We start from the raw sequence: 27358 nt of genomic DNA, 5'->3' as shown, positions 1-27358 counted from the left end.
TTATATTTTAAAGCATGTGTTTTCATTGCCCCAGAAGTAACAAGAAAATCCAGTGAATTGGGAATGAACTGGCAAACTACCTCTAAGTTTGAGTCTGTTCAGTGATTGCAAGTTGATAAAATGACACCTTAATGTGTATATATATTTTTCTCCATGTTTAGCACGGCTCTAAACATAGATAAGAGAGATTGAACCGAGTTGGGTCTGATCATTGGTGCACGGCGTCTTTAAATAGGGGGAGGGAGCAGAAGCGATGATGTGGTTTGGAGCTGAGCTGGGAGCAGATAGGCGGTCAGTTTTGTATGAGGTACAAGTCTATTTCGCTGACCGCTCTTGTCGGCGTTTGTTCATAAGAAGGACGATTAGATTTACACGTTTTGCAGCAAATGCATTAGGAATGGGAGGTGGTTCTGATTTTTGAAATGCGTATCAGCTTGTTTATGGAGTAATGTTTTGAGGTGGGTTTCCCCGGGAGTTTTAGCAGCGTAGGTGCTTCCTGGTGTGCTCACCTGAGATTTGAACGAGCGTGTGGACGCCGGGATTGTATTTTGTGGTTTCGTTCCCTGCCTGAATTCGATTTATTTCTTTAACCCTTCCCTAGATATCGACCCTCCAGTGATGACAGCCGGCAATGCGGCCGTGGGTTGTTGCTCTCTCTTGTTCTGGGCTATCGCGTGTCTTGTAGCTGCGCCCCAGACGACGGCTGAATCATTCCATCATGTTGGAACCGCTGTAGGAAAAAGTGAACCTCGCTCTTCCAAGAGCGGTCTGAACGGCAATGAAAGTGCATTTCATCTCCTGCTTATAGGAGGGAGCAGTGCTGCTGTGGAGGTACTTTGTATTGGGTTTTCTGTATTATAGGTTACAATGTGCAGAATGTGAAACTGCATATTGAAGGAAATGTACTATTTTGATTCTGCACATACAGAATAATGCTTTCTGTGCTTAAGTTTACTGCAACTAAGTAGGGTATTTTTATGATATATGGGTATCTCTAATTAGCTTTTTGTCACAATTACTGCTGAAGTGAACCTAATTCAAGTTGCACAGGACTTCCGTTGTGGTTAGTGCAATGTATGCAGTTTGCCAAGTCCAGGGAAAGTATTGATCTTGGCCAAGCATCTGCCGTGGTATTTTTAAAAAACATTATTGGAATGTTGCTGAGCAAAGAAATCTTGGCGTGTCTGTTCTTTCTTCCTTGAAAGTGGAGTCGCATGTAGACAGGATGGTGAAGATGTTTTGGTATTCTGGCCTCTTATTGGTCAGCGCATTGAGTAAAGGGATTGGCAGGTGATGTTGGGGCTGTGCAGGATATTTGGATAGGCCGCTTTTGGAATACTGCGTGCAGTTCTAGTCTCTCTGCTATAGGCAAGATGTTCTGAAACTTTAAAAGGTTAAAAAAACTAACAAGGATGTTGCTGGGGTTTGAGCCATAGACGCCCTGAGGCTGAATATGCTGCGGCTATTTTTCCTGGAGTGTTGCAGGCTGAGGGGTGACTTATTATAAAATCATGAGGGGTAAGGTAAATAGATACCAAAAGTGCTTACCCTGGGGTGAGGGATTCCAAAACTAGAAGGCATATATTTAAAAGGGACCTAAGGGGTAACTCCTGAGGGTGGTGCATGTGTGAAATGAGCTGCTGGTGGAAGTGGGTACAATTTACAACACAATGTTTTTGTTGCAAACGTTTCGTCCCCTGTCTAGGTGACATCCTCAGTGATTGGGAGCCTCCTGTGAAGCACTTCTGTGATGTTTCCTCTGGCATTTATAAGTGGCTTGTCTCTGCCGTTTCCGGTTGTCAGTTCCAGCTGTCCGCTGTAGTGGCCGGTATATTGGGTCCAGGTCGATGTTTGTTGTTAGAATCAGTGGATGAGTGGATTCATCAACAAACATCGACCTGGACCCAATATACCGGCCACTACAGCGGACAGCTGGAACTGACAACCGGAAGCGGCAGAGACAAGCCACTTATAAATGCCGGAGGAAACATCACAGAAGTGCTTCACAGGAGGCTCCCAATCACTGAGGATGTCACCTAGACAGGGGACAAAATGTTTGCAACAAAAACTCCCAACTCAGCGAACAGAACCACAACAATGAGCACCCGAGCTACAAATCTTCTCCCAAACTTAGAAGACATCTGGATGGATACATGAATATGAAGGATTAGTGGGAGATGGGACTGGATTAATCTTGGAATATCTGGTCGGTATGGATGAGTTGGACCGGAGGGTCTGTTTCTGTGCTGTACAAATCGGACTCTCCTGATTTCCCCTTTCCCTTGGCTTCGCTTCTCTCTTTCCTTCTTCCCCACCCCCTGTAAAATAGATCTTTGGCTTGACATCTATATGTTGCCTCATGAGAATATGATTTGGAAGAAGTAGTATGGTTTCTGATTTGATGCAGAAATAATTTTGAATTTTATTTTCAACCAGTCCATAACTGGTTTGAACCATTTTGCAGTAATGGCATAATACCTGCAATTAAACCTCAGTTTAAAAAGTTCAGTACTTGGGCCACTGCAAAAGAATTAGTGAAAGCAAACTTGCATTGTTTAGATGGTGGCTCATCAAACTCTTAAACTTTTTTGTTTTCTAACTTACATGATTTTTGTTTGCTCCAGCTTGTTATAATGTTCACATTATGATATATTCAATAAACTGTTTTTCAACATAAGTTGATTTGCTTCTTATATTCAATAAGCAAATGAATAATGATTTATTCTAAGTTGACTGATTTCAGTTTTAGGCAGGAATACTACATTTGAATCTCGAGTTGATTTGGTATTTGCAAATGGTTTAATCATGTCTTGGTTCTCCCCATCCTCATTTAAGGGTAGCAATTTTTGTTTTTGAGCCCCAGATTGCTGAGTGCTAAGGTGTTTCAGTTATACAACTTTTGTAACCTTCAGGATGACTAAGTGTTTTAGATAAAAGTCGCAACACCAGGTTCTAGTCCAACAGGTTTATTTGAAAGTACAAGCTTTGAGTGCTGTCCCTTCATCAGGTAGCTAGCAGCACCCTGAAAGCTTGTACTTTGAAATATACCTGGTGTTGTGATTTTTTTTTAAACTTTGTCCACCCCAGTCCAACACTGGCATTTCCACATCATTTAACACTTTTTAGGCTGACATGGTGGCATGGTGATTAGCACTGCCCCCTCACAGCACCAAGGATTTGGGTTTGATTCCAGTCTTTGTCTTGTATGGAGTTTGCACAGCTGTCACTTTCCCCTGTATGGGACTCTTCCTGCCTGCACAGAAGTGGGCAGGCTAAGAGGATCGGCCATGTAGTGCTCTAGTGTCTAAGGATGTGTAGGCTGTCTTTTTTTTTAAAAAAAACAAATCATCGTGTGGGGATAGGGTCAGGGGATGGATCTAGGTGGGATTCTTTTCAGAGGGTCGTACCAGATTCAGTGGGCTGAATGTCCTCCTTCCAAGCTCTAGGGATTCTGAGCTAAAGTACTTTCATAATTTGAAATGTATGACCACTGGTGTAAAGCAGGAAGTGCAGCCACAAATAGCCTGCATGTAGCAGTCGGTCATGTGGTTTCAAGCTAGTCCTTGGCTTATTAGCATATTCTGCTCCTGAAGCAACGCTGTTCATGAAGGAATAAAACCATTAGAATTGCTCCTATTTGGCCAAAATGCTGTTTAATAGTGTTGCCCTAATTGCCATCTGAATTATGTACATATTGCTTTTGGAATGGAACATGAAACAAAATGTTTGGACTTGGATGAGAGTTATTACTGAGCTAAAACTGACAGTTTTAAGGTTTAAAAACCGCCAACCTTAGAACACTGCAAGTACTTGGTCTTCATGTCACTTTTTAAAAATGCATAATTGTTTTAATGGCCTTGCCACTAGATGTTTGATTCATCACTTTTAGGGATGAATCTTTTAACATCATCCAAGCAGGATGTAGATAAAAAAAATCATGTGAATAAAAGCATGAATGGAAAATACAGCCAATACTAAAATGCTGGGCAATATAAGGAAAGTTTAACTTGCTACTCTGTCCCCTTTTCAGAATAACAAGAGACTTAGAAATTAAGTGGAAAGGGTGGGGGAAGTGTGAATTTTGCTTCTTACAAAAAGCAAAAGTGATTGGATAGAAGATGGGAGATTGCATGACGAGTTGCTGGCTAAGGGAGCAGTACTGAGATGAGTAAAAAAACCCAGAGTTAAGGATGTGAGAATGGCAAATGATGAACAGCTACTGCCCAGAGCAAAGGAGTATCGAGAAGGGGTTACAGGGAGTCTGGACGTTTGTGGAGTGCCTCACTGAAAAAGAATTGTGATTCCTCAAACTTACACTTTAGTCATTGGAACAAAGTAAGAGGCCAGCAGTAGAATCTCTGCATCAGACCAAAGTGAAACATCAAAATAACCACTTAGGCAATGAAACGTATAACCATTAGGTTCTGCTATTTAATAACTGTGGCTGATTGTCCAACTCAGTACCCTATTCTCTTTCTGTGGTTAAAAAGCTCAAAGGATTATGTTTAACTTTTTTGAATAGTCATTATTTTGACTTTTAACAGCTTCCCCATTCAGCTGGGAAAAGAAATGTCTCCCCTATTTGTTCTAAAATGACCTACCCCCTCCAGTTCTAGACTCCATAGTCATTAGGAATATTCTTCCTGTGTTTACCTTGCTGAGAATTTCATAGGTTTCTGAATCTTTCTATACATACACACACACACACACCCCTCTAGTGAATATAATCTTAACCAAGCTGTTTGTTCATTTTTTTTATATATATTCAAAAAAAACAGCCCTGCCATACCACGAATCTTTCTGGTAAAGATTGTTGTATTATGAGAAAGTGAGGACTGCAGATGCTGGAGTACCAGAATTGAAAATTGTGGTGCTGGAAAAACGCAGCATCCAAGGAGCAGGAGAATCGACGTTTCGGGCATAAGCCCTTCAGGATTGTTGTACTATCTCAACCTGAATATCTGTTGTCGGAACACAAACCTCTCTGCATGATACTCTGATATGATTTCATTCAGGCCCAGTACAGTTGCAGCATAACATCCCTGTTCCTGCACTTCACATCCTTTTCCTATGAAGGCCAACATACACACACACGCGGCACGGTGGCACAGTGGTTAGCACTGCTGCCTCACAGCGCCAGGGACCTGGGTTCAATTCCCGCCTCAGGCGACTGACTGTGTGGAGTTTGCACATTCTCCCCGTGTCTGCGTGGGTTTCCTCCGGGTGCTCCAGTTTCCCCCCACAGTCCAAAGATGTGCGGGTCAGGTGAATTGGCCATGTTAAATTGCCCGTAGTGTTAGGTAAGGGGTATATGTATGGGTGGGTTGCGCTTCGGCGGGTCGGTGTGGACTTGTTGGGCCGAAGGGCCTGTTTCCACACTGTAAGTAATCTAATCTAATCTAAATACCATTTGCTGCTGCATCTGTATACTTGCTTTCAGCAAATGGAGTACCTCCCCTTTTCTCAATCTTTCACCACTCTTAATAATCTGCTTTCCTGTCTGGTTAAGCATCCTTTCATCTAGAATGTGTTTAAGTTGAGAAGTGAGGTTACAAGTGATAGCACTTTCATGCAAGTGCAGAAAATATATGTTCACAGAACTGTTTATTTGGATTGCTGATATGGAAGTCCATTTGGAAATGGTGTGGGTTGAACAATCAAGTAAAGGATGGTGGGAGATGAGGATGAGGAGAACGCTATTATCCATCTGCGGACAGCAGATGAGACATTCCATTGGGAATGGAGCAAGCTAGGTGTGGGCAATTCTTTTTTACAAAGTGATCAGAAACACTAGTATGGTAAACATTGTCAGATTCTCTCAACAGAAAGTAAGGGTTGAGGAGTGCAATGAAGGAAGATGTGGGAAGCACGAAGTTTCTATTGAATATATGGTTTCTGACCAATCCCCAGAAATGAAGATATTGAAGGCAGTCAGTTATAACAGAAGGGTAGAGATTGAAGGAAAGGTAATCTACACTTTTGGGCAGGTGTAGAGAATGACACTGAACCATCAACTGGAAAGTGAGTTATGGGAGGGATGACCTCCTCCAAATCTACCACAAAAGCAGGCAGGGCACATCATTATAATAACATTTATTGAACTTCTTTTAATGAGAACCAGTCAATTTCCACTTAATGAAGCAATGACCAGCCATGGTGGAATCGGTGTAGAAACTGGAGACCATCCAAGTAATGGAGAACATTGCAAAAGTCAAGTACTTAAAGCAACTGATGGGTGTGCTATTTAAACTGGAAGTGATTAGTTGCTCCTGGCAGAACTTTAAAGCTGTAAATTGTCATTACTCTGCTTCTCGCTCAAATCGTGTTTCAAAATGTTTGTAATCAAAAGTCAGTTGATAAAATGTAAGTTGGCTATTTTCCACAAGTTGTATAGTCTGAATCAGTAGTGATTGCTATTTTAAGATGGAGCTGATTTCTGTAGTGGCTGAAACACACCAGCAACAATTTCTTAAAGAACTGCAGATGCTGGAAGTCTGAAACACAAGTCGAAGTTGCTGGAGAGACTCTGCTGGGCTGGCAGCATCTGTGGAGTGAAAGCAGAATGTGTTTTTGATCCAGGGGTCAATAAACCAAAACATTAACTGTGCTTTGTCTCCATAGTTGCTGTCAGACCTAATCAAATTTGCCAATAAATCTTAAAACTACTTTTTTTTTTGCCATTGATCTATTATAACCTGCAAAAAAATCTTAACTGAAATCTGCTTTCCCACCTTGGCCATTAACATTAAGTCTAACATCTAATTGCTTTATTGACACGAACAGTAATCAGAGACCTGAAAGATTACTATGGGGGAAAACAAATACTGGAATGGGTTTTGTTATATTGCAAATTGAATGTGAACCAATAAGCTTTTTTTTCTTTCCTTTCTCACTTCCTAGTGTCACAGTGTGGTGCAACTGAATGGATCCCAGTGGTGTTCATTTGTGAAAACAACAGAAGACTGCAAACTGGACAGTGGCTTTATTGACTACCTCCAGGGAGCCATCTGTGGGTTTCGCCACAATCTGCTACCATTGGCTGTTTTTTTGTATGTAAGTTTTTTTTTCTTTTAAACCACTAAAAAATTCTGCATCTATCGTCATGCTAAATCTAAAACCAGAAAAGGGCACCAAGAGTTGTGTATTTACAACAAACATAATGCAGCTGAAAACCAGGTGAACTATTACTGCCTGCTTTGAAGTCATGTGGTTCTGACCATTTGATCATCAGGAAACTAAATCAGTAACTTGGTCTGACAGTTGCTAATATCTGGTACATTGGCCTTCACATTTAAAAGTGAATTTTATATTAAAGTCTGTTAGATTTGATTTTTGGCAACTTGAGTCACAATCCTGTTTATCACCTTGCCCTGTTTTGAGAACCAGTAGTGCATCATTTTAATGACCTAATTATTGCTACCACTTTTTGGTTAGATCAGAGACAGCCAAGTAGTTTGAAGAAACACTGTAATTGAGATCAGATGAAACATCTAGAGGCGATGTGTAACCATCACTTTCTCTGGAGTGGAAGGGACTCCACCACTGACCGTCTCTTCCTTTGGAATTTTTTTTTTTCTGCAGATGCCGTTTCATATTAGGTGAATTGTGTACAACAGACTTGCTTCTGACGCCATTACAATCTGTAGATAAGCTGGCACTATTCAATATCTTTCCAAGTACCTGTTTGTAAGGAGGGTTTGCTACTGATTGAATTTCTACATACAGTCCATAAAATCTACATTTTTATTTTCCCCAGTTTTCTTGAGCTTACAGTGGAAGAAATGCTTTTGTAGGAATTGCAGCCCTCTGGCTATGTTGTTGCTCAGTACAACTCCATTCTCTGACTTAGCCTCAGTAGTCTCTCTTTTGGTTTTCTCCCTTTTGAGACAAGAATGTATCTACTTCAAGCTCTTAAATATTTAATGAGCCTACTTTCCTCCACTGAGGAAGTGCAAAGACATTTGATGCTTCAACCGCCTCATTTCCATCATTCAAAGACTTTGTTTTTTTTATTTTGGAAGTTTGGCTCTCAATTCTAGTCTCTTAAACAATTGGAGATGTCCCTTCAACATTCACCCTGTTCAGTCACTCAGCATCTTGTTTCAATGATATTATCTTTCATTCTCTCTTAGATACAGCTCTGTCATTTTGATTCCAAAGATGGCATCTTTGGAATCGATCAAATGTTCAAACTAATTCATTGATCTACTAAAAGTGAGGGAAGAGATGATAATGGGGGAGGGGAAAAATGTAAGAAATCTGTAGAATGAATTGTTTTGGGGCATGGATTTAAGTTTGTCAGACTATCAGCTTTTGAATGGTGAATGTATTTCATCAGGGAAAACATTACTCAATTGAAGTATTGTACCAATTGACCAAAAATTTTGCTTTTACAGGCGATTTGGTTGTTCTATCTATTTGCATTTCTTGGGACAACAGCTGAATTATTGTAAGTATATTTTTGCTTTCGTGTTCCAATTGTAATTCTTAATAGTTATAAAGTCTTTACTCTTGTCACTGGGGTTTTCAAAACAATGAAGGATTAGTTTTGTCGTCATGATTTGCAGAAAAGTTTAAAAATCTAACTGGTTCTTAGTACAACAGCATTCCTCCACATGTTTATGATAAATACAGCATTTCAAATTCTCTAATTGCATACTCAGGTTGGTAAACATTGCTGCCTCAAGTGTGAATATTTGGTCTGCCACCCTGGACCTGGGTAAAATTAGGGTTGAACAATAAGTTCTTGTGCTCCTTTGTTAAACTGTAGGACAAATCTCTGCTGCAATGATATTCTAAGGATACAGCAAGTGTTCACGTTTACCTTCAAAATTCTCTTCCTCACTTTGGTACATTCCTGTGACAGTGTGCCATGCTGTTATGGATCTCTACATGGCGTCTGGTACTTCTACTTTTTCACAAACCATTTTATTCCACCCCCCCTGTTTTTTGAATGTCATGTATGTCAGTCAAACCTGTGAAGGACTGCACTTGTAGCAATTTCATTGTACTGTTCGAGAGCCAGCACGTGGACCAATCACCTGCCTCTCTTCCATACCCTTGTTTAAGTCTTTACAATGAAAAATAACACCAAAAAGTATTTAAACAATTGGGAGTCTGTTTTTACCTTACTGAAGGAACACCTTGAGTGAAGTTGACTGTATATAGAAAATGACTGCAGATGCTGGAAACCAGATTCTGGATCAGTGGTGCTGGAAGAGCACAGTAGTTCAGGCAGCATCCAACGAGCAGCGAAATCGACATTTCAGGCAAAAGCCCTTCATCAGGAATAAAGGCAGAGAGACTGAAGTGTGGAGAGATAAGCTTGGGGAGGTTAGGGGTGGGGAGAGAGTAGCATAGCGTACAGTGGGGGAGGAGATGAAGGTGATAGGTCAGGGAGGAAAGGGTGGAGTGGATAGGTGGAAAAGAAGCTAGGCAGGTCATGGTGACAGTGCTGAGCTGGAAGTTTGAAGCTAGGATGAGGTGGGGGAAGGGGAAATGAGGAAACTGTTGAAGTCCACATTGATGCCCTGGGGTTGAAGTGTTTCGAGGCGGAAGATGAGGCATTCTTCCTCCAGGTGTCTGGTGGTGAGGGAGCGGCAGTGAAGGAGGCGCAGGACCTCCATGTCCTCAGCAGAGTGGGAGGGGGAGTTGAAATGTTGGACCACAGATACTCAATCGGTGTTTCAGGTGGTAAATGTATAATTAATACAATATATGGTTACTGATTTTGAATATTAGTGTGAACTAACTTTGAATATGCTCTGAAAATATTACAGCTGTTAATTAACTAAATGTTGTCTTAAATTTTAGTTTTTGTCCTAATCTGGCAGCCATTGCTGCAAGTTTAAAATTATCGCATAATGTGGCAGTATCCTTTTTCTAACATCTGTAAGTACTTGGGTACATTCACCAATTTAACTAAATGGTAACTTCTGAACAACGCTATTTTATTATCGCTTTGTCCTAGAATGTTCGAATGATTGAATAAATTCTCTGTAGAAGTTTGCCAAATGCAAAGTTGTCCTTGCACTTTAGAGTTGTGGCTCTGCAAAGATGAAGTAATTTTAATATTTGCTATTGAGGCTCGCAAATGTGCTTTCGTTAAAGCATTCTTGTAAAATCTGATTTATTCTTTTTCTGTGTTGAAAACGATTGTGCTTGCAAGGCCATTTAGAGTTGCGCTGTATCTGTCCTTGTATGCTGCTAGTTCATTTCTGATTTTTAGATTTTGAAGCAGCTATCCCCTAATGGGCTTCTCGCTCTCTTAGCTTCTAGTAATTATATTGTAAGTTGTTTTAATGAAACTTGCATAATTCAATATTAGAATGGATTGACAAGTTTAGTCTCCATGTCACAGTAACTGCCGAGTTCAAGCTCTGGATTAATGTTGTCGTCTTGAACCCCTTTACCACTCTACAGGAAAATTTATCTTGTTTTATTAACATCAAGCATATTTTATGCTTGACCACTTGCTGATCAGCTATTTGAACATCTGTGTTCATGATCGAGGGTTTATAATGCTGACTAGTATCCAGTATGGTTATTTAGAAACTGAAAGAACTGCCGATGCTGTAAACCTGTGACAAAAGTGTAAGTTGCCTGAACAATTGTGCAGGTCTGGTAGCATCTGTGAAGAGAAATAGAAGTTAACACTTCTGGCCCGGTGACTTAAACAGAGCATAGCAATGGTGACGAGACCAGAAGCAATTTTTACCAAAGTAAAACACATAAATTAGCAGTTTCCTGCACACCAATAAAACCTAGGTCTGTTGTTTATTTACTTGACATTAAGCTGTGGGAGTGTTTCCTCTCAATCTACAATAACGAGGAAATCAAAATGTTTCTTCAGTAGCAAACTGCATCACTACCCCCTGCCATGACTGCTTGACTGTAATGAACCGTTAACTTGCTGACTGTGTTCGGCTCCAGAATGTGCATTCCATGTACCACCAAGATTTAAAAAAAATTTTTTTTTTATATAGTTTTCCATCTGCATGATCACCTTTTTTTTCACTTTTATTTGCTTTACGTTCCAGTTGCCACCATTATCTGATATTTGCTTGTACAGTAGCACCTCAACATACAAATGACCCCATTCACAAACAAACCAGTTTATGAATAGGATTGTACGTAAAAGTTTGCTTCAACATGGGTATGAAATTCAAGGTACGAACAAAGTTACAAATGCTAAAAGCCCATGTGTGACCATGTGGTTTCATTGTTCTGCTTTGCTGCATGCTGTTTGAACACAAAAGCACTCTGGCCCCACATGATCTCATTCAGTTTGTCTTTGGCACATGCACTGTGAACAGCCATCCAAGCATTCTTATGCTCTCCAAACAATGGGAAAAATTGATTTGGTTCACGAACCCAGTCCCGGAACAGATTTAAGTTTGTAAGTCGAGGCACTACTGTATTAGTCCTTTTGAGGTGATTTTACTTTTGACCAGTGAAAGCTTCATTCTATTCTAGGCCTCTTTTATTTTTCTAAAAAAGTACAGCTACGGTAACTAATAAATGGCAAGTTCAAAATGTTTTAAGCATCAAATAATACCTGGAATTATTTTTTGAAATTTCCTTCTCAGATTGAGGAAAGCTAATGGAACAATGGATGTTCTTTGCTTCATGGCAATCCTATTCCTTTGTTGGCCTGGATACAGAATGCAATGCAGAATAGGGAAGATTCAGTTTTTTTTGTACCTGACCTATGTGAATTGGGAGCACACGTTTCTCTTGACTTCATTAGGATGTGTCCCTGGATGGAATATCATTTCAGTCCAGTTGTCCTTAGTGGAGGAGCTGCCACCTTCCACATTGCAATCCATTTCCTGTAGATAGACCCCTTACACTACAAGGGAGCGTGTTCCAGGAGTTTGATACAAGTAAACCAATGGCACTTCAAGCTTGCTTCACCATTCAGTAAACTCATTGTTCTGTTTTAATGTTGAGTTCCACATTCCCATCTATCCTTTTTAGGAAAATAAATCAGTGTGCCTATAAATGGTCAATTCCCTCCTCCATCCCAACTTCTGAAGCACTCTCTTTTCTGTATATGCATGTTGGGTTTTCCTGTTGCATTTGCATTTTTTTTGTACATACAGAACAAAGTTCTTGCATTTTAATAAGTTCTGTATTAAATGACCATGTAAATGTCTTTTTAAAATTGTGTACATAGTTTGTGGGCATGGGTGATTGTCCATTGCATTTGTTTGACTTTTTTCCTTGATTGGATTTTATTCATGGTGTGACTTTTCTTGCTCTGGGTAATGGAGCCCCTGATGTATTCAGTGCAATAGCAGCCTTTTCTGATCCAAGAACAGCAAACCTGGCAATTGGAGCTTTGTTTGGTAAGTTGTTTTTAAGTAATCTTGTGGCAATTTTAGTTTAGTGCTGAATCATTAAGTCCTAAAGGTGACTCAGTGCTTGATAACTGACTTATGTAGTGGTACAATTGGCTTGGCTTCCCTCTTATTTTGAAAGTGTACCACATGGGCACCTGGCACACTTACAATGTAACCCTCCTACTGGCAGTATTTAAAGCTTGAACCTCTACTACAAGTTTGGAAACACCAATTAATGGCTCTGTTAGATTCTTCAATTTCTTGCTGTTGACCTCAAGATTCCATTATTTGTGCTAATGGGTTTTAATACTAGTGGTTTTGCATCATGATCAATGGTGATCATGTAGCCACCCTCAAAAACCCATGAGGTTCACTAATGTCCCTCAGGGAAGGAACTCTGCCTGGTCTGGTTGACATAATTCCAGATCAAACAATATGCTTGACTCATGTCCTCTAGACTAGATATGCTGTCCTAGTCAACTAAGTCAAATGTAATGACCCTTGTCTGTGGTTTTGATGTTCTCATGTTCGTGAATCTCCATGATTACATGAGATGCAATGGCACAGCAACAGGATGTTATTGGCATCTTGAGCCCAACTTAAGATTTTTATTAGTCCAATCTTATTACCTGATTGGTCAGGGAAATGGGGTAGGAACTATTTCAGTGTAATAGACACTGATTGGAGATTAAATCATTGCCTGGTTACCATTGAACTAAAGTTTCTCGAAGTACCTGGAGATAGTTAAAATATGCTCTTGCTTTTCAGATTGAGTTAAGGTGGCCCAGGTCACCTAAATGAAATTCTGCAAATCTACTTCTTTTTCCCCCAGGTGCTGGCATTTTTGTGACCACTATTGTTGCTGGTGGTGTTGCCCTTGCGAGTCCATTTATAGTTGCATCAAGGCCCTTCCTTCGAGATGTGATATTCTACATGGCTGCAGTCTTCTGGACCTTTCTAATCCTCTACTTTGGGAGCATTGATTTGGGAGAAGCACTTGGTGAGGAAGATTTTGGTGGAGGGTAAATTTTACCAATTTTAGTTTGACTACTTGATTGATCAAATTACTGCAAGATCCTTCTTGAATTGAATGTAAACTTGCTGGACTATGTCATGAAATTAATTTCTATTAACTTTTTTTTCTCTAGGTTACTTGGCACTGTATGCAGTGTATGTATTAACAGTAATCATAAGCAGCCTAATTTACCAAAAGTGCAAAAACCAGGAACATGCTTCCCTTAATACATGTCAGTCTGAATGTAAGTGAACTGAACTGTTTAACCAGCTAATTGATAACATTTGTTCAAAGATTGGACCATCAACTGCAAAAATTCAAATGTCTCTACCCACATCATTTGAAATGAATCTTTTTTTTTCCCTTCCCACATTAAGTTTAGAGTATTTGTATTCTCTCTTCTGGTGAATGCTACGTGTGGCGTGCTTGCACTGTTTGTATTTTAAAACGTTCTGGTTAGACCCCACTGGGGTACTATAGGCAGATTTGGGCACTACACCTTTTTTTCTAATGAAGTATATGTTGGCCTTTGCAGGGATATAGTGTAGCTTTGTAAGAATGATACTGGGTTTCAAAGGTTAAGTTTGTTGTGAGATTATACAAACTAGGCATGTTGAGGTTGAGCAGTGATCTGATTTGAAATATTCAGGGTATTAAAACACCTGGGTAGCTATAATTATTGTTTCTACTAGCTGGGGATTGAGAACTAAAAGGCCTAGCCTAAGAATTTAGGCCAGATTCAACATGTGATGTTAGGAAGCATTTCTATACAGTGGAAGATATTTGGAACTCACTACAAATGACAATGGATGAGGATCAGTTGCTAAACTTACCTATCTCTGCTTTTAACTTTTTTGTAGGCAATAGTATTACAGATATCTGCCAATAGCAGATAATTAGCATCGGGCCACAGATCAGCCATGATATCACTAAATGATGGGATATGCTTGAGGAACTGGAATGGCCTACTGCTGTGAGAGTTCAGCTCATTGCACAAAATGTTATTCACTTAACTGCTGACATTTTTGGGGTTTGGTTTTTGTAACTTCATGCTATGCATTTTTTAAAAATGTCTAAATTTTCTGCTTTACTATTGCATTTTTGAGGCCATCACAACACCCCTATTAGGGTGAAGGGAGGTTGACCTTTGTAACTCTGTTTAATCACTATCCATATGATTATTTTTAGACTGTGACGTAGAGGATACAAATCCATCCTGCATCAGGATCCGTTCCCATGAAGATGGTAAACATCGTGTCTGCGTGGGTTTCCTCCGGGTGCTCCGGTTTCCTCCCACAGTCCAAAGATGTGCGGGTCAGGTGAATTGGCCATGCTAAATTGCCCGTAGTGTTAGGTAAGGGGTAAATGTAGGGGTATGGGTGGGTTGCGCTTCGGCGGGTCGGTGTGGACTTGTTGGGCCGAAGGGCCTGTTTCCACACTGTAAGTAATCTAATATAAAAATTTCTTTTATTGTAACAAAGTAATATTCACGGTGTGGAAGTACTTCACAGCTTCTAACTGTCCATCCTGTTGGAAATTTGCTTTCAAGTTGGCAATTACAATTTGCCACTAGGTTGAGGATTCTCATTACTAATCCACTAACTTAAACCCTTCACCTAATGCACTGCAAGGTTAGTTGTTCATTGATTTAAAATTACAGTAGTTATATCCAAACTTGTGGTATTTCATGCAACCTGTTTTTAGAGGCTTAAAATTCATGTTAATTGCTCAATTGATCATCTTGAAGTGTAAGACTTTATCTTTTTTTTAAAGCAAGTGAGTATCAACCTTTGATTAGAATGGAAGAATCAAAATCTACAAAATCCATTTTGTTGGACTCTCTCAACCCCATTAACTTTCAAGAATGGAGAAGAAAACGCTTGCCCTGGAAGATCTTCAAATGTTTGCTGGTGATTCTAACTTTTTTTTAATTTAAAAACTCCATATAGGAAGAAATGGCAGGTTTATGCACTTTTCCTTTGGCAGTCCCAAGAAAATAATTGGAAGTGGACTTGTTCAAAACTCATTTTTTAGATGCAGGTGAAATTCTTTTGGAGTTTAACCCTCTAAATGTTAATTTCCTTTTCCTGTAGTACTTGTGTCATGTTAAGAGTTGTGACTTATTGTACACTGCCTGGAAAACTAGTAAAATGTTCAGGTCCTGCATTAGAAACTGCCTGGTTATTTTCACTTTCCACACTCTCGTGCTTCATTCATGTGGACATAATGATGAATCTTCCAGAACTGATCTGAGTCATTCTGTTTTCCATTAGTGGCATATTTCAAAATTTTGTCTTGCGATTTTCCATTTTTGTCTACTTTTATTTTAGGATTTGTGATGTGGTTAAGGTTTTTGTCTTAAACCTGGCAATCTGCCTGGATAAAGTAAATGCAAAAATTATTAGGAACTAATCAACACTTGTGTTTTCACTGAACCACTTTGTTTTTGCTTTTGTTTTAGCTGCCAATTGAGTTTTTCCTTCTAATTTGCATACCAGTGGTGGATTTCGACCAGGAAGGCCATAACTGGAAACGCCCTCTGAACTGTTTACAAGTTGTTACTGGCTCACTTGTCTGCATCCTTGCATTTAAATCTGGCTATTGTAAGAATTTTTTTCTTTGGTTTCAGTTTTCTGTTTTTCATCTGAAATGTCCAACTTACTAAGTAGTCCTAGATGGGATTTGCCTTTTGGAATGAGGTTTATTATGAGGCTACTTGATCAACAGCAATTGGGCTGTTTTAACCCATACACTAAATCAATTGCATATCAAAGTGACAAATGTAAGTCTCATCTGGCTGAAATGACAGTATGTTTAATCATGCAGAGGGCACTAGCCTGAGCTAGCACTAAAGCAGTTGGGTTGCTTGGTGAGATGATCTCCAAGACCAGGACCGCTGGGACATTCCTTGTGGGCTGAGAATGTTGCTGGAAAAGCGCAGCAGGTCAGGCAGCATCTAAGGAGCAGGAGAGTCAACATTTCAGGCATGAGCCCTTCTTTCATTCCTTGTGGGGTAAAGATTTAGTTCAGCTTTGATACTAGAAAGCTTTTGTACTTGGCCTGGTAGGGCTTTTCTACCTGCTGACTTGCTTCAGCTTGGCAGAGTATAATGCAGGTGACATTTTTTTTCTTATTGCTGTGGTTCTGTTTGCTGAGCTGGGAGTTTGTTTTTCTTATTGCTTTAAGTAGCTTTCCACTTCCACCCTAATTTTAAACCAGATGCCAAATTGCACAAATGTGAATTTTTTTTGTGCATTGCATCTTTCATCAGCCTGAGGAAAACTTTGACAAATTTCATAAAATGTTCAGAAAGTTAAACTCCAGTTCAATGTCCTAGCTCTCCCTTGGCCTATTTCTTGTGGTGTAATCATACTGCCTAAATTTGAATTAAAAGTCACTTTTTTAAAAAAAAAATCTAAACTCTACCCTATTGATCAACTGGGTAACAGGTTTTTGCTACCTGTAGACTTAGATCATTTTTATTCCAAAAGGTTATCAGGACTAACTTCCAATGAACATCCATGGAGACTAACTTTAATTTGACCATGGGCTTAACTGTATTATGAACAACTGCAAATGTGTTGCTGGTCAAAGCACAGCAGGTTAGGCAGCATCTCAGGAATAGAGAATTCGACGTTTCGAGCATAAGCCCTTCATCCTGATGAAGGGCTTATGCTCGAAACGTCGAATTCTCTATTCCTGAGATGCTGCCTAACCTGCTGTGCTTTGACCAGCAACACATTTGCAGCTGTGATCTCCAGCATCTGCAGACCTCATTTTTTACTGTATTATGAACAAGTCTTATGTCATGAGATTTGGGCAAATGAAGAAAACTGACAAATTGGCTACTCTTTGTTTAGTGTTCCATATGGTTGGTTTTTAAGGTAAATGAAAATATTCTTGATGTACAAAGATCAATTTAAAACAGATGTGTACATCATGAAATTTTGTTCCTTGCCAGTAAAGATTTTTTGTTTTAGCAATGCATTTGAGGTCAGTCATCCAATAGTGCATCAAGCTATATACTTAGAATTCTAATTACTAGAGTTTAGTCAGTGTACTTGAACAGTCTTTTTTAAACAGCAGCTCTAAACTCAGTTTGTGATTAGAGGTCTATAGCACAAACAAATTCAAGAATCTGTAAATGACTTAAATACAGGGACATGGAGAAAAGATGGTTAGTAGGAAAAGGCTGGAATTGGTTTCAAAAGCCAATGATAGTGATTTAAGTTTGAATACCTTTTTTGTCTGTTTGAGGCTTTTTTAAGGTAGGATCAGTTAGTGTTTAAAGTAAAACATTGCATTGTTTGAAAGAAGTCCTGGAAAAATGCAGACTGAGAAAGGACTAAGTTTATTTTTACTGTCATGCAGATTTGGTTAAAATATACTTTTGAGAAAAATTTTAACTTTTTTAAAGTGGAAAATGAAGTCCCTTGATCATAAAGGAGTAGCCGATCTTAATTTTCCTCTTGGTCTAACTTAAGCCAAAATTGTTTGTTTGTTTTTTTTTGGCACATTACTGACTTTCCAAGCAAAGAAAGTGGTGGGGCTCACACTTTTTTGGATTATCCTTGAGAATTAGCTAAAACATAGCAGATGTTTCATAAATCTTATGAATGTACAGTCCCCTTCAATGGACTTGGTCACTGAACTACTTTTTTGCATGGGTCCAATTTCTGTTGGGTGTGTAAGGTGTTTAAATTTTCTTTCCAGGTCAATGCCACCATTGACCTCCGGCCCTCCAATCTATTCCCTTGTTCCCTCTTTTTCTCCCCCCCCCCCCCCCCCCCCCCCCTCTGGTATTCATGTCTTCAGCTACTGTGGCCTGAAACCCCTACTATATTTTTTATCATGTGACTTTGTTCCCCTTTTATTCCTGTAATGTGATTTTTCAAAAAAAATTCCACTAAAGCCATGTTTCTAAATCTCCTGCCAGGAAAGTTAGCAGTGTTTTTTTTCTAAGCCCTCAGCTGTATGTGGGGCCACAGTTAGTGTGGACTTAATTTTGTATCTCTGGCAATTTCATGGCTGTTCTAATCTTGAACATCTTGTTTTGAATTGGTGTAAGCATGTAAAGCTGTTTTAGTCTTGTGACTTAACTGAAGCAATTATTTGTTTTTTTTTTGTTTGCAGATGGTTTACTGCGCATCGGTGATCAACTTCCTGTCTGGGTTCTTGTTTTGCTGATTTCCTTAATTATAGCTGCACTGATTTTCTTCACCACAAAGAATGAGGAACCACCAAAATATCACTGTGTAAGTGATTCTTTTTTTCCTTTAACTTTTTTAAACATGGAGTTGTATTACTCACTTGATAGGTCAGTGTCTTGGACTTCAGTCCTTCATTTTACACTTTTCTTCTGTATTCAAAACCAAGAACGGATGCTAGACATCAGATACACAAACAATTGGTAAAATTCAGCAGGTCAGGTAGCCTCTGGACCGAAAGCAGAGTTAATGTGACCGGATTCAACTTTAACTATGCTTTTCTCCCTGTAGATGCTACCAGACCTGCTGAATTTCAATTTTTTTTTTGTTTCAGATGTCTTGAATATTTACTTAGTTTCTGAAAGAGCCCCTGCAATTTGACTTATCCAACTTGTTACAACACGGCGGTAAATCCTTCTGCTAATTTAAACTAAACACAGACAAGCTCACCTTGCCTTGTAATCTGTTAAAGTATGAGTGACAACTACCCAAGTTCCACTATTTAACAAAAGTATCCAAGTTATTCTTTAATGCTAAAAGTGAGCATTAAAAAACAATTTACAACTCTAAGCCTCCTTTCTAAGATTTGCCTCCCACTCTAACAATATACTGATCCAATAAAGCCCCTATTAAATTTACAGCAATTTAATTTTCAACAGTGGCTGTTGTCTCTGGTGTCTATCTTCCTCTGTGGATCTCCCTAGGTTGTCTTCAGTCTTCTGCTGTAAAGATGTTTCATGTGGAAAAGGTACTTTTTTGACAGAGGTGTAAAGCAGTCTTTCAGTGGTGGTTGGTACTCTTTCTGGGCTAACTGTACAAAATGCCTGTTTTTTTTATATATCTACTGCAAGCATCAGATTGTTTCGTTGGTTTGATGCTCAAATTCTATTGGGTTGTAGTATCCCGGGACATAATTTTAAACCTGATTAAATTTGAACTGCTCTGAAAACAACTGAGGTATCGGTTACAGCCAAATGTTACATCTTTCAATTTTCCAGCACACTGTTAGTCTATGACAGGTGCTTGCCAGCTTTCACTCTTGAAGGTACAGTACATGCCTTCAACATAAACTCAACAATACAGCATTTAACTGGGCAAACTGATCATTGGATGGGTTGTACTGCTTGACCACAGGAGACTGGCAGAACCCAGCTGGAAGAAAACTAACTTAAGTATAAACCAATAAAGATCCTCCTCATTCGTTTGGAGGACACTTTCTTTCTTTTTGGGAATGATCTGACACTGCACTATGGAGTTTAGATGTTTAATCTTGTTAGCCAACTTGAAGCTAATGGGTCAAGACTAGCATGAATACCAATTGCCTAAAAGGAAAGATTTTTATAGCAAATAACTGGCTGTCTCCTTGCTAGAGGAAGTAGTATATTTTCTCAGTTCAGAGCTGGAACCATTGCTGAGAGATGTATTAATTTGGACCTGAGGTCACAAATTTGCAAATTAAACTATTTTTGGATGTTTACTATAACACGAGGAAGCTGGTGAAACTGGCTGTTGAATCCCCTGACATTGTATATGCTTCAAATGTTTAGTGAGAAAGTTTATAATGGTATGTTCCTCAAGATGAGGTAAGAACAGAGACTGCATATCCACATCTCTGAATAAGCTAGTAAAATAGATGAATGTTGGATTTCAAATCGAAGTCCAGGAAATTGGGCTCACTTTTAATTCTTAGCAACCTAGCTAAAAGACTTCTTCCTCAGAATTGCACTTTGTAACTGTACTGGAGAGGGTTCATTTTATTTCCTCATGCTCTGACCAAAGGTGTGTTCTTGGCTTGTCATCTGCTTTATTCTGCACGGTTTTGTTTTTTGACCATTTCCATCAAGACTATATTAATCCCATTTTAAGCTTGTTAAAATAACCATTTTAACTGAAATTGTTGGAGAAATTCAGCATGTAACAAGAGGGCTGACATTTTTTAGTCTGATGTCCTTTCAAAACCTTCTCTTCACAAATGCTGCCAGACTTAATTTCTCCAGCAATTTTTGTTGATCATTTTTAAACTGTTCCAAACATCAGTTAAATCTTGAGCTTGCTTGTTGAAGACTTGACTGCCAACCTTGAGTTTCTTTTTTTTATTAAAAAACTTTCAATACTTTGTGGCCACAATAATTTAAAATCTTTGATTTTAATTTTAAACTTTTTTAATGGCTAGAATTTTATTTTGTATCCAGTATTGTATCTATCTATAGCTCAAATGAGCAACTTCCACTTAGCATAATTGAGTAGACTAGATACCTCCTTTTTGATGCTTGTATTGCTATTAAAATAGTAAAATCATATTTACTCTTGGTTTGCTTCTGAGCAGCTGTTCTACTGGAATATTGCAATACTGTTAATCTGCATTAAGCTGTTTCTGTTTCTTTGCTTCACTGGAAACAAATGAGACTTTGTTTTTGCTGAATCTTTCCTAGTTTTTTTGACACTGACTTCCTTCCATTGGTCTTTACTGGGTTAGTTCTACAAGAATTGAAAATGTATCTGGAGGTGTAAATTGCAACTTGGATAATCATACACTGATATTAAATTTAATTGCTTGAAACATGTAATCCAAGTCTGTTATTTTGCTTTCTTTTTCAGGTATTTTCTTTTATTGGGTTTCTCTTCAGTACCATACTGATTAACACTGTAGCCACAGAGGTTGTGAATCTTCTGCGTGCCATTGGAATAATTTTTAACCTGAGTAACACTGTTCTGGGACTGACACTGTTAGCCTGGGGAAACAGTGTTGGAGGTACAGTATTTCCTTTAGCTTCTGATAGGATCACTTTGAAAATCAGCTGAGCAGGGTGTCAAGAGCATTGACTAGCTTACTGGGTGCAATAAAGATTTCTTTGCACTCGGAATGGATTTATTTTAACAAATTAAAATGTCAGTGGATTATTTGCAAGTGCCATGACTGGCATTGGAATGTGTAGTCTCATTCAGGCTTGTAAGCATCTCATGATTTGAGAGATCTAAACTAGTTCTATAGCACTGCATCTTTCCAGCATAATATAAAAATATAACTGAGCTAACAACTCATTGGAAACAGCAAATGGGAAAACTAAGTTTGTACCAGAGTTAAATAGAGCTCCAGTGTAACAGTCTTGAATTCAGACATACTACCTTGACCACTTCATTTTTTTAAAATATTTAATTGCTGATATTAAATATCTAACCTTGTCATGGTCAGTGTTCCTTTTAACTCTTTTTTTTTTCTTTCTGGTGTGCAGAGTTCCATGCATGGCAGTGACTTCTTCTGGAACCTTTTGAGCTGCTGTGTGGCTTGGAGGGAATGTTGGTCACAGCCATCAGAGAATTTTATCCTGTCCCTTCCTTGCACAGCACCTAATTTGTACGCTATCAAATAAACTACCAGTACTTTTTTCTTTTGAAGGATAAATATTCATCATATGGGAAGAACATTACTTCAAAAGATTCCAATAAGTACTGGGTAAAGAATTTAGCCAGCCTTTACAGTAGTGCACTTTTTTTCACCTGATGAGACTTGAACACATAATCTGCACTGAAACATAATGCAGATTACATGGGAGTGCTGTTTTGTTGGATGGCTATCTTTGAGGTAATCCCAAGAACATATTTTGCATCTTGGGTGTTTTTTTTAAAAAAAAACACACACAAACTAACTGAAAAATAAATGATTCTGGTGTACAGTGCAATGTTTTTATTCGAATTATACCTTGTCACTTGAGTATTTTAGACAAAAAAAATCGCATTTATTGAATCTTCTTGCTTCACAGCCAATGTAAGAATTCACTTTGGAACACTGACATCATGGACAGCTTGTGTAAAGGCCTGTTTGCTTTTCTGCCTGGATGGATAGAAATATGAATTGGGAGAAAGCCACTTTATCCCTTGAGATGGCTTTACCACACAATAACCTAGCTACTCAATTGCACATTCCTGCCTGCCCAATTATCTTTGACCCTGTTTGTTTTTACTTATGAAATACCCATCTACTTAGTTTTTAAAAATATTCAGACTGCACATCACCTACACTTTTTTTTCTTCTTGAGTTTCAAAGATGTCACTCTTTGTCTTCAAATGGGCACTTTTTCTTGTTTGGAACATGACCTCTAGTGCCAGGAATGAGCAAGAGGCTGTCTACATTGGAAATGTGGCACTTTCTTTTTGATGCCACATTAACTTTTTTTTTGGGTGTTCCTGTCTTTAGTGTGCTGACATTTTGTTATTGATCATTTGACGTGACATATTACTCTTTGGGCTTTATTATAGACATGCAGACTATGCCATTTAAAGCAAACAAGAGCTTTAATGCTGAATGAAAACTTTTTAAATAGATAATGGCTTTATTTTAATTTCAGTCTAACCAATCTTGGTGTACAAAACTTCAGGTGTTTCAAGTAGATCCCCAAAATCACTCTTGTGATGGAGTCTTGAATTTAGTTAATGGATTTCTAATCATACTGTATTTGACACTTTTGATGCTAAAAGAAACTTGTTCCTTTCAGATTTATTCTCTGACATCACACTAGCTCGACAGGGGTATCAACGTATGGCTATTGCTGCATGTTTTGGTGGAATAATATTTAGTATCCTTTTGCATTTGTTTTAAAGTTTCTGCTGATATTCAAATACAAATTCTAATGGCAACTACAAATTGTATCCATCCTTAACTTTTTTTATTGTAGATATGCTATTTGGCATTGGACTAAGTTCCTTAATTCAAATGCCCTACAATAATAATGTCCTTGAGGTATGTACCAATTCTCTTTCTCTTGAATTTTTTTGACTGTTTTTCAGTGTATAAATAAAGCTCCATATAGTCTGCTGCTTTTTTTTTAAAAACATCATTCATCTGAAGTTGTGTGCCATAAAATCCAATTCGTAAAAATAAATGTGAAAGTGAAAATTTGCCTTTAATCTTTCAAGATGCATAGTTTCTTTGGAAGCCCCTCCAAAAAAACCCAGTGGGAGGATTGATGTGCATGAGACTTCCCAAACTTTGAATGTGATGTTGAAACACTGGACTGATTCCAGATTGAGGATAAACATTTGGGAATTTGGCACTCTGACCACTTGAACAGTGCTGACAAGTGAAACCAATCTTTGGGTGGATGAAGTTTTTCAAGTGGAAATGAAGGATTCAGGTGGACAGACATCTAGATTTGAAGAACTCGTGTAACAAAAAGGATTTCAGGACAATCTAACAGATGTTCACTATTACCTTGTTTTCTTTGGGATATTCCAGTATCCAGAACAACACGGGTTATTGGTTTTTTTATATATCAGTAAAGAGGAATCCTTGTTTTAAGTTAGCTTTTTTTTCTTGGTAGAACATATGTAAAGAGATTAAGGTAATTTGTGTTGTGAAATTGACTGACTGGAAAATGTACTTTTGTGGTGGAGACCACTTTTTTCAAATATTAAGATTGGACTTTGTACAAGTGGTTTGACAATAGATGGTAGACCTTGGTGTTAACTATACCTAGAAAGCTGGTCTTCAACTTTTTTTCATTGACAAAGCCAATGATAATTTATCAACTTTGTATTCGTCCCATGAATAATGTAGAATTCAAAACTATTGCTACAAGTACCCTAATTTCGAGGAGCTTTGACAAAGTTTGCCGATGACACCAAAATTGGAGGTGTAGTGGACAGCGAAGAGGGTTACCTCAGATTACAACAGGATCTGGACCAGATGGGCCAATGGGCTGAGAAGTGGCAGATGGAGTTTAATTCTGATAAATGCAAGGTGCTGCATTTTGGGAAAGCAAATCTTAGCAGGACTTGTACACTTAATGGTAAGGTCCTAGCTGAACAAAGACCTTGGAGTGCAGGTTCATAGCTCCTTGAAAGTGGAGTTGCAGGTAGATAGGATATTGAAGAAGGCATTTGGTATGCTTTCCTTTATTGGTCAGTATTGAGTACAGGAGTTGGGAGGTCATGTTGTGGCAGCACAGGACATTGGTTAGGCAACTGTTTAGAATATCGTGTGTAATTCTGGTCTCCTTCCTATTGGAAAGATGTTGTGAAACTTGCAAGGGTTCAGAAAAGATTTACAAGGAGGTTGGCAGGGTTGGAGGATCTGAGCTACAGGGAGAGGCTGAACAGGCTGGGGCTGTTTTCCTTGGAGCGTCGGAGGCTGAGGAGTGACCTTTATAGAGGTTTACAAAATGAGGGGCATGGATAGGACAAATAGACAAAGTCTTTCCCTGGTGTAGGGAGTTCAGAGGGCATAGGTTTAGGGTGAGAAGGGAAAGATATAAAAGCGACCGGAGAGGCAACTTTTTCACGTGGAGGATGGTACATGTATGGAATGAACTGCCAGAGGATGTGGTGGAGTACAATTGCAACATTTAAGGGGCATTTGGATGGGTACATGAATGGAAGGGTTTGGTGGGATATGGGCTGGGAGCTGGTAGGTGGGACTAGATTGAGTTGGGATATCTGGTCAGCATGGACAGGTTGGACCGAAGGGTCTGTACTTCTCTATGACTCTAACCAGAGGTATGGAGGGATATGACTAAAGACCATGAAGGTAATGCAATACATACGTTACACCCAGTAAAGTCACGGGTTGATGAATCACTTATTCCTGTCTCACATGTTGATATGTCTGTATTCTTTCAGACTATATATAAATGTACACCATTTGATTCCATTTTACAATACAAAATGCTCAACACATGATTGAAAATATGTAGATCATTACACATGCATCAAACTAGTTTCTGTATAAATTTGTATGGCCACCTAATGGTTTGTTTTAAGCAGTTCAAGATACCAATAAGTGTATGAAATCTGTTTGTTCGACTAGCTCAGTGTTTGTGGTTTAAATTGCCCTTGTGCACAACAGCACACTGCTGGAAGAAATGACTTTCATCTGTCATTTCAGAAGCCAACATTATGACTCATGTAGATTAAACATCTGGTAGCGTTCTCTTGTGTAAGATGACCTTTGATCCATTAATCATTCATTCCACTCTGAACTCGAAGCTTGAGTTCCACTTCAAAGTTTATCTAGCTGTTTTAATTGCTATAATTCAACTCATTACATAGTTACCTGGCTTTAGATGTACAATTCTAAGGTTGTTAAATGATTTATCAAACCTCTTTCTAAACCACACTGGCTTTAATACAACTGTACTTTAGTTATTAATTCAAATTTACTTTTCTCCCAGATCAAGTGCGATGGCCTCTTGGATTGGATTCTGGTCGGATCATTAGGCTTGAGTCTTGTCATGTCATTTATATTGATCCCAGTTCAACGGTTTAAACTTGGAAAAGCATATGGTGGTATTCTGGTCTCTTTCTATGTTCTATTTATTATAGTAGCACTACTAACTGAAGCTGGCATTATACATGTTTAAAATACAGCATCTCTGGTATATGGATTGAAAATTAATTTCATGCACTCCATCTAAGAATGTGTTCTTAACTACAGTTTGTCAGGTGCTGGAAACCAACTCAGTTATACTGAACATACCATGCACACTGATTTTTGACTTCACAAATGTATTAAACTATTTAATTTTTCTCTTCCTAATGTCCACTTCTGCAGATGGGAATAAAGATGATGAATGGAAAAATATGAACAATCCTCAAGTATATAAATTTTATGGTTTTTTTTATAACAAAGTGGAAGGTGGACAGAGTATGAAACCATTTTGTTGTAGCAAATTCAGGAATTCAAAATTCCTGTTTTTGTATCACTGAGCACACATGCTCTGGCTTCAGTCCTGAATGCTTCACTTAGAACCTGACCTCTTCTGATTTTTTTTTTTCCCCCCCAAAAGGTGGGCTTCACTTTTTTTTTCTTTTTCCTCCATCCTTCGTCTTGACATACTACTGATCTAAGCTTTTGTATAGTACCTTTAAAGTTTAGTATTGTTTGGATAAGCAGACACATTGCACTGCACTGTTGTGTAAGACTGATCTCTCTCTTTTTAATTAAACAAGTTACCTCATCTGGCAGTCTATACACTTTGTTAATGAAGGGATATTTTGTCAGTGTAAACAGCACATGCAGGCCATTTATGACTCTAGAAATGCATACTGTATTCAGCATTCAGTGATTGTACAGCAAATTTTTATTTGTGCAATAAATTTTAACTTTTAGAAATTGCTTTATCTATTGTCTCAAAAATGTTTAGGATATGTCAACCACAGCAACTTTCTTTTTAGTATCCCCTTTGCCCCAAGTCTGGCACCATTTAGTGTTCAATGTTGTCTTTTACATTTTCAACTGTAACTGAATTTTCAGAGGTTTGTGCAAAAATGCAGATTTTAACTGTACAATTCATGCTTCCCTCTAGCTTAAGTCAAATGCTGTTGTCTTTCAAGTACCCAAACCTCTATCTGAAATGAGTCCATGACCATCTATAAACAGACAGCCAAAACTAACATTGCAGCTCTTAGAAAAGGTGCATCATTTAAAAATCTTAATTTAAATCAAATGCCAGGGTATAGTAGGCTGTGAACCATGTACTGGGAGTAGTGTAGCTTAGTGTTTGGTCAGCATAGACAGGGTGAGCTGATGGGTCTGGTACTGTGGCTCTTATTCACTGTATCTGACACATTAAAGAAAATATCTACATTTTCCAGTGTACTTTTTTTTTCCCCCATGATCAACCTGTTTGAGTTATTGTTACTCATCTCAGACAAGTGAGACTTGAACCTGGGTCTCTGTCTCAGAGGCAGGGGTGTTACTACTTCACAGTACCAAACACTTCTACACTTTAATATAGATGCAATATAATCCCATGAAAAGGAAGAGGTGTGAACTCTTACTTTTCCTGACTATTGAT

General features: G+C 38.6%; 1 protein-coding gene across 2 annotated transcripts; it reads left to right on the top strand.

Moving 5' to 3' along the window:
• Window positions 1–241: 241 nt before the first annotated feature.
• On the top strand, window positions 242–26676 carry slc8b1 (solute carrier family 8 member B1). 2 transcript variants are annotated; one of them, XM_060843692.1, is made up of 16 exons: window positions 242–307; window positions 602–831; window positions 6901–7053; window positions 8397–8449; window positions 9814–9872; window positions 12246–12350; window positions 13177–13344; window positions 13493–13603; window positions 14548–14604; window positions 15133–15269; window positions 15821–15962; window positions 18493–18614; window positions 21165–21318; window positions 23060–23140; window positions 23240–23304; window positions 25733–26676. In XM_060843692.1, exons 2-16 carry the CDS (start codon window positions 619–621, stop codon window positions 25919–25921), a joined length of 1809 nt encoding a protein of 602 aa, XP_060699675.1. In that variant the 5' UTR covers window positions 242–307; window positions 602–618; the 3' UTR covers window positions 25922–26676. The 2 variants fall into 2 exon arrangements, with proteins under 2 accessions (XP_060699675.1, XP_060699674.1); XM_060843691.1 differs by having other exon boundaries at window positions 293–458.
• Window positions 26677–27358: the final 682 nt, after the last annotated feature.

Source organism: Hemiscyllium ocellatum, chromosome 24, assembly GCF_020745735.1.
Source record: "Hemiscyllium ocellatum isolate sHemOce1 chromosome 24, sHemOce1.pat.X.cur, whole genome shotgun sequence".
Lineage (NCBI taxonomy): Eukaryota > Metazoa > Chordata > Chondrichthyes > Orectolobiformes > Hemiscylliidae > Hemiscyllium > Hemiscyllium ocellatum.
This window is presented reverse-complemented; position numbering and strand designations above follow the sequence as displayed.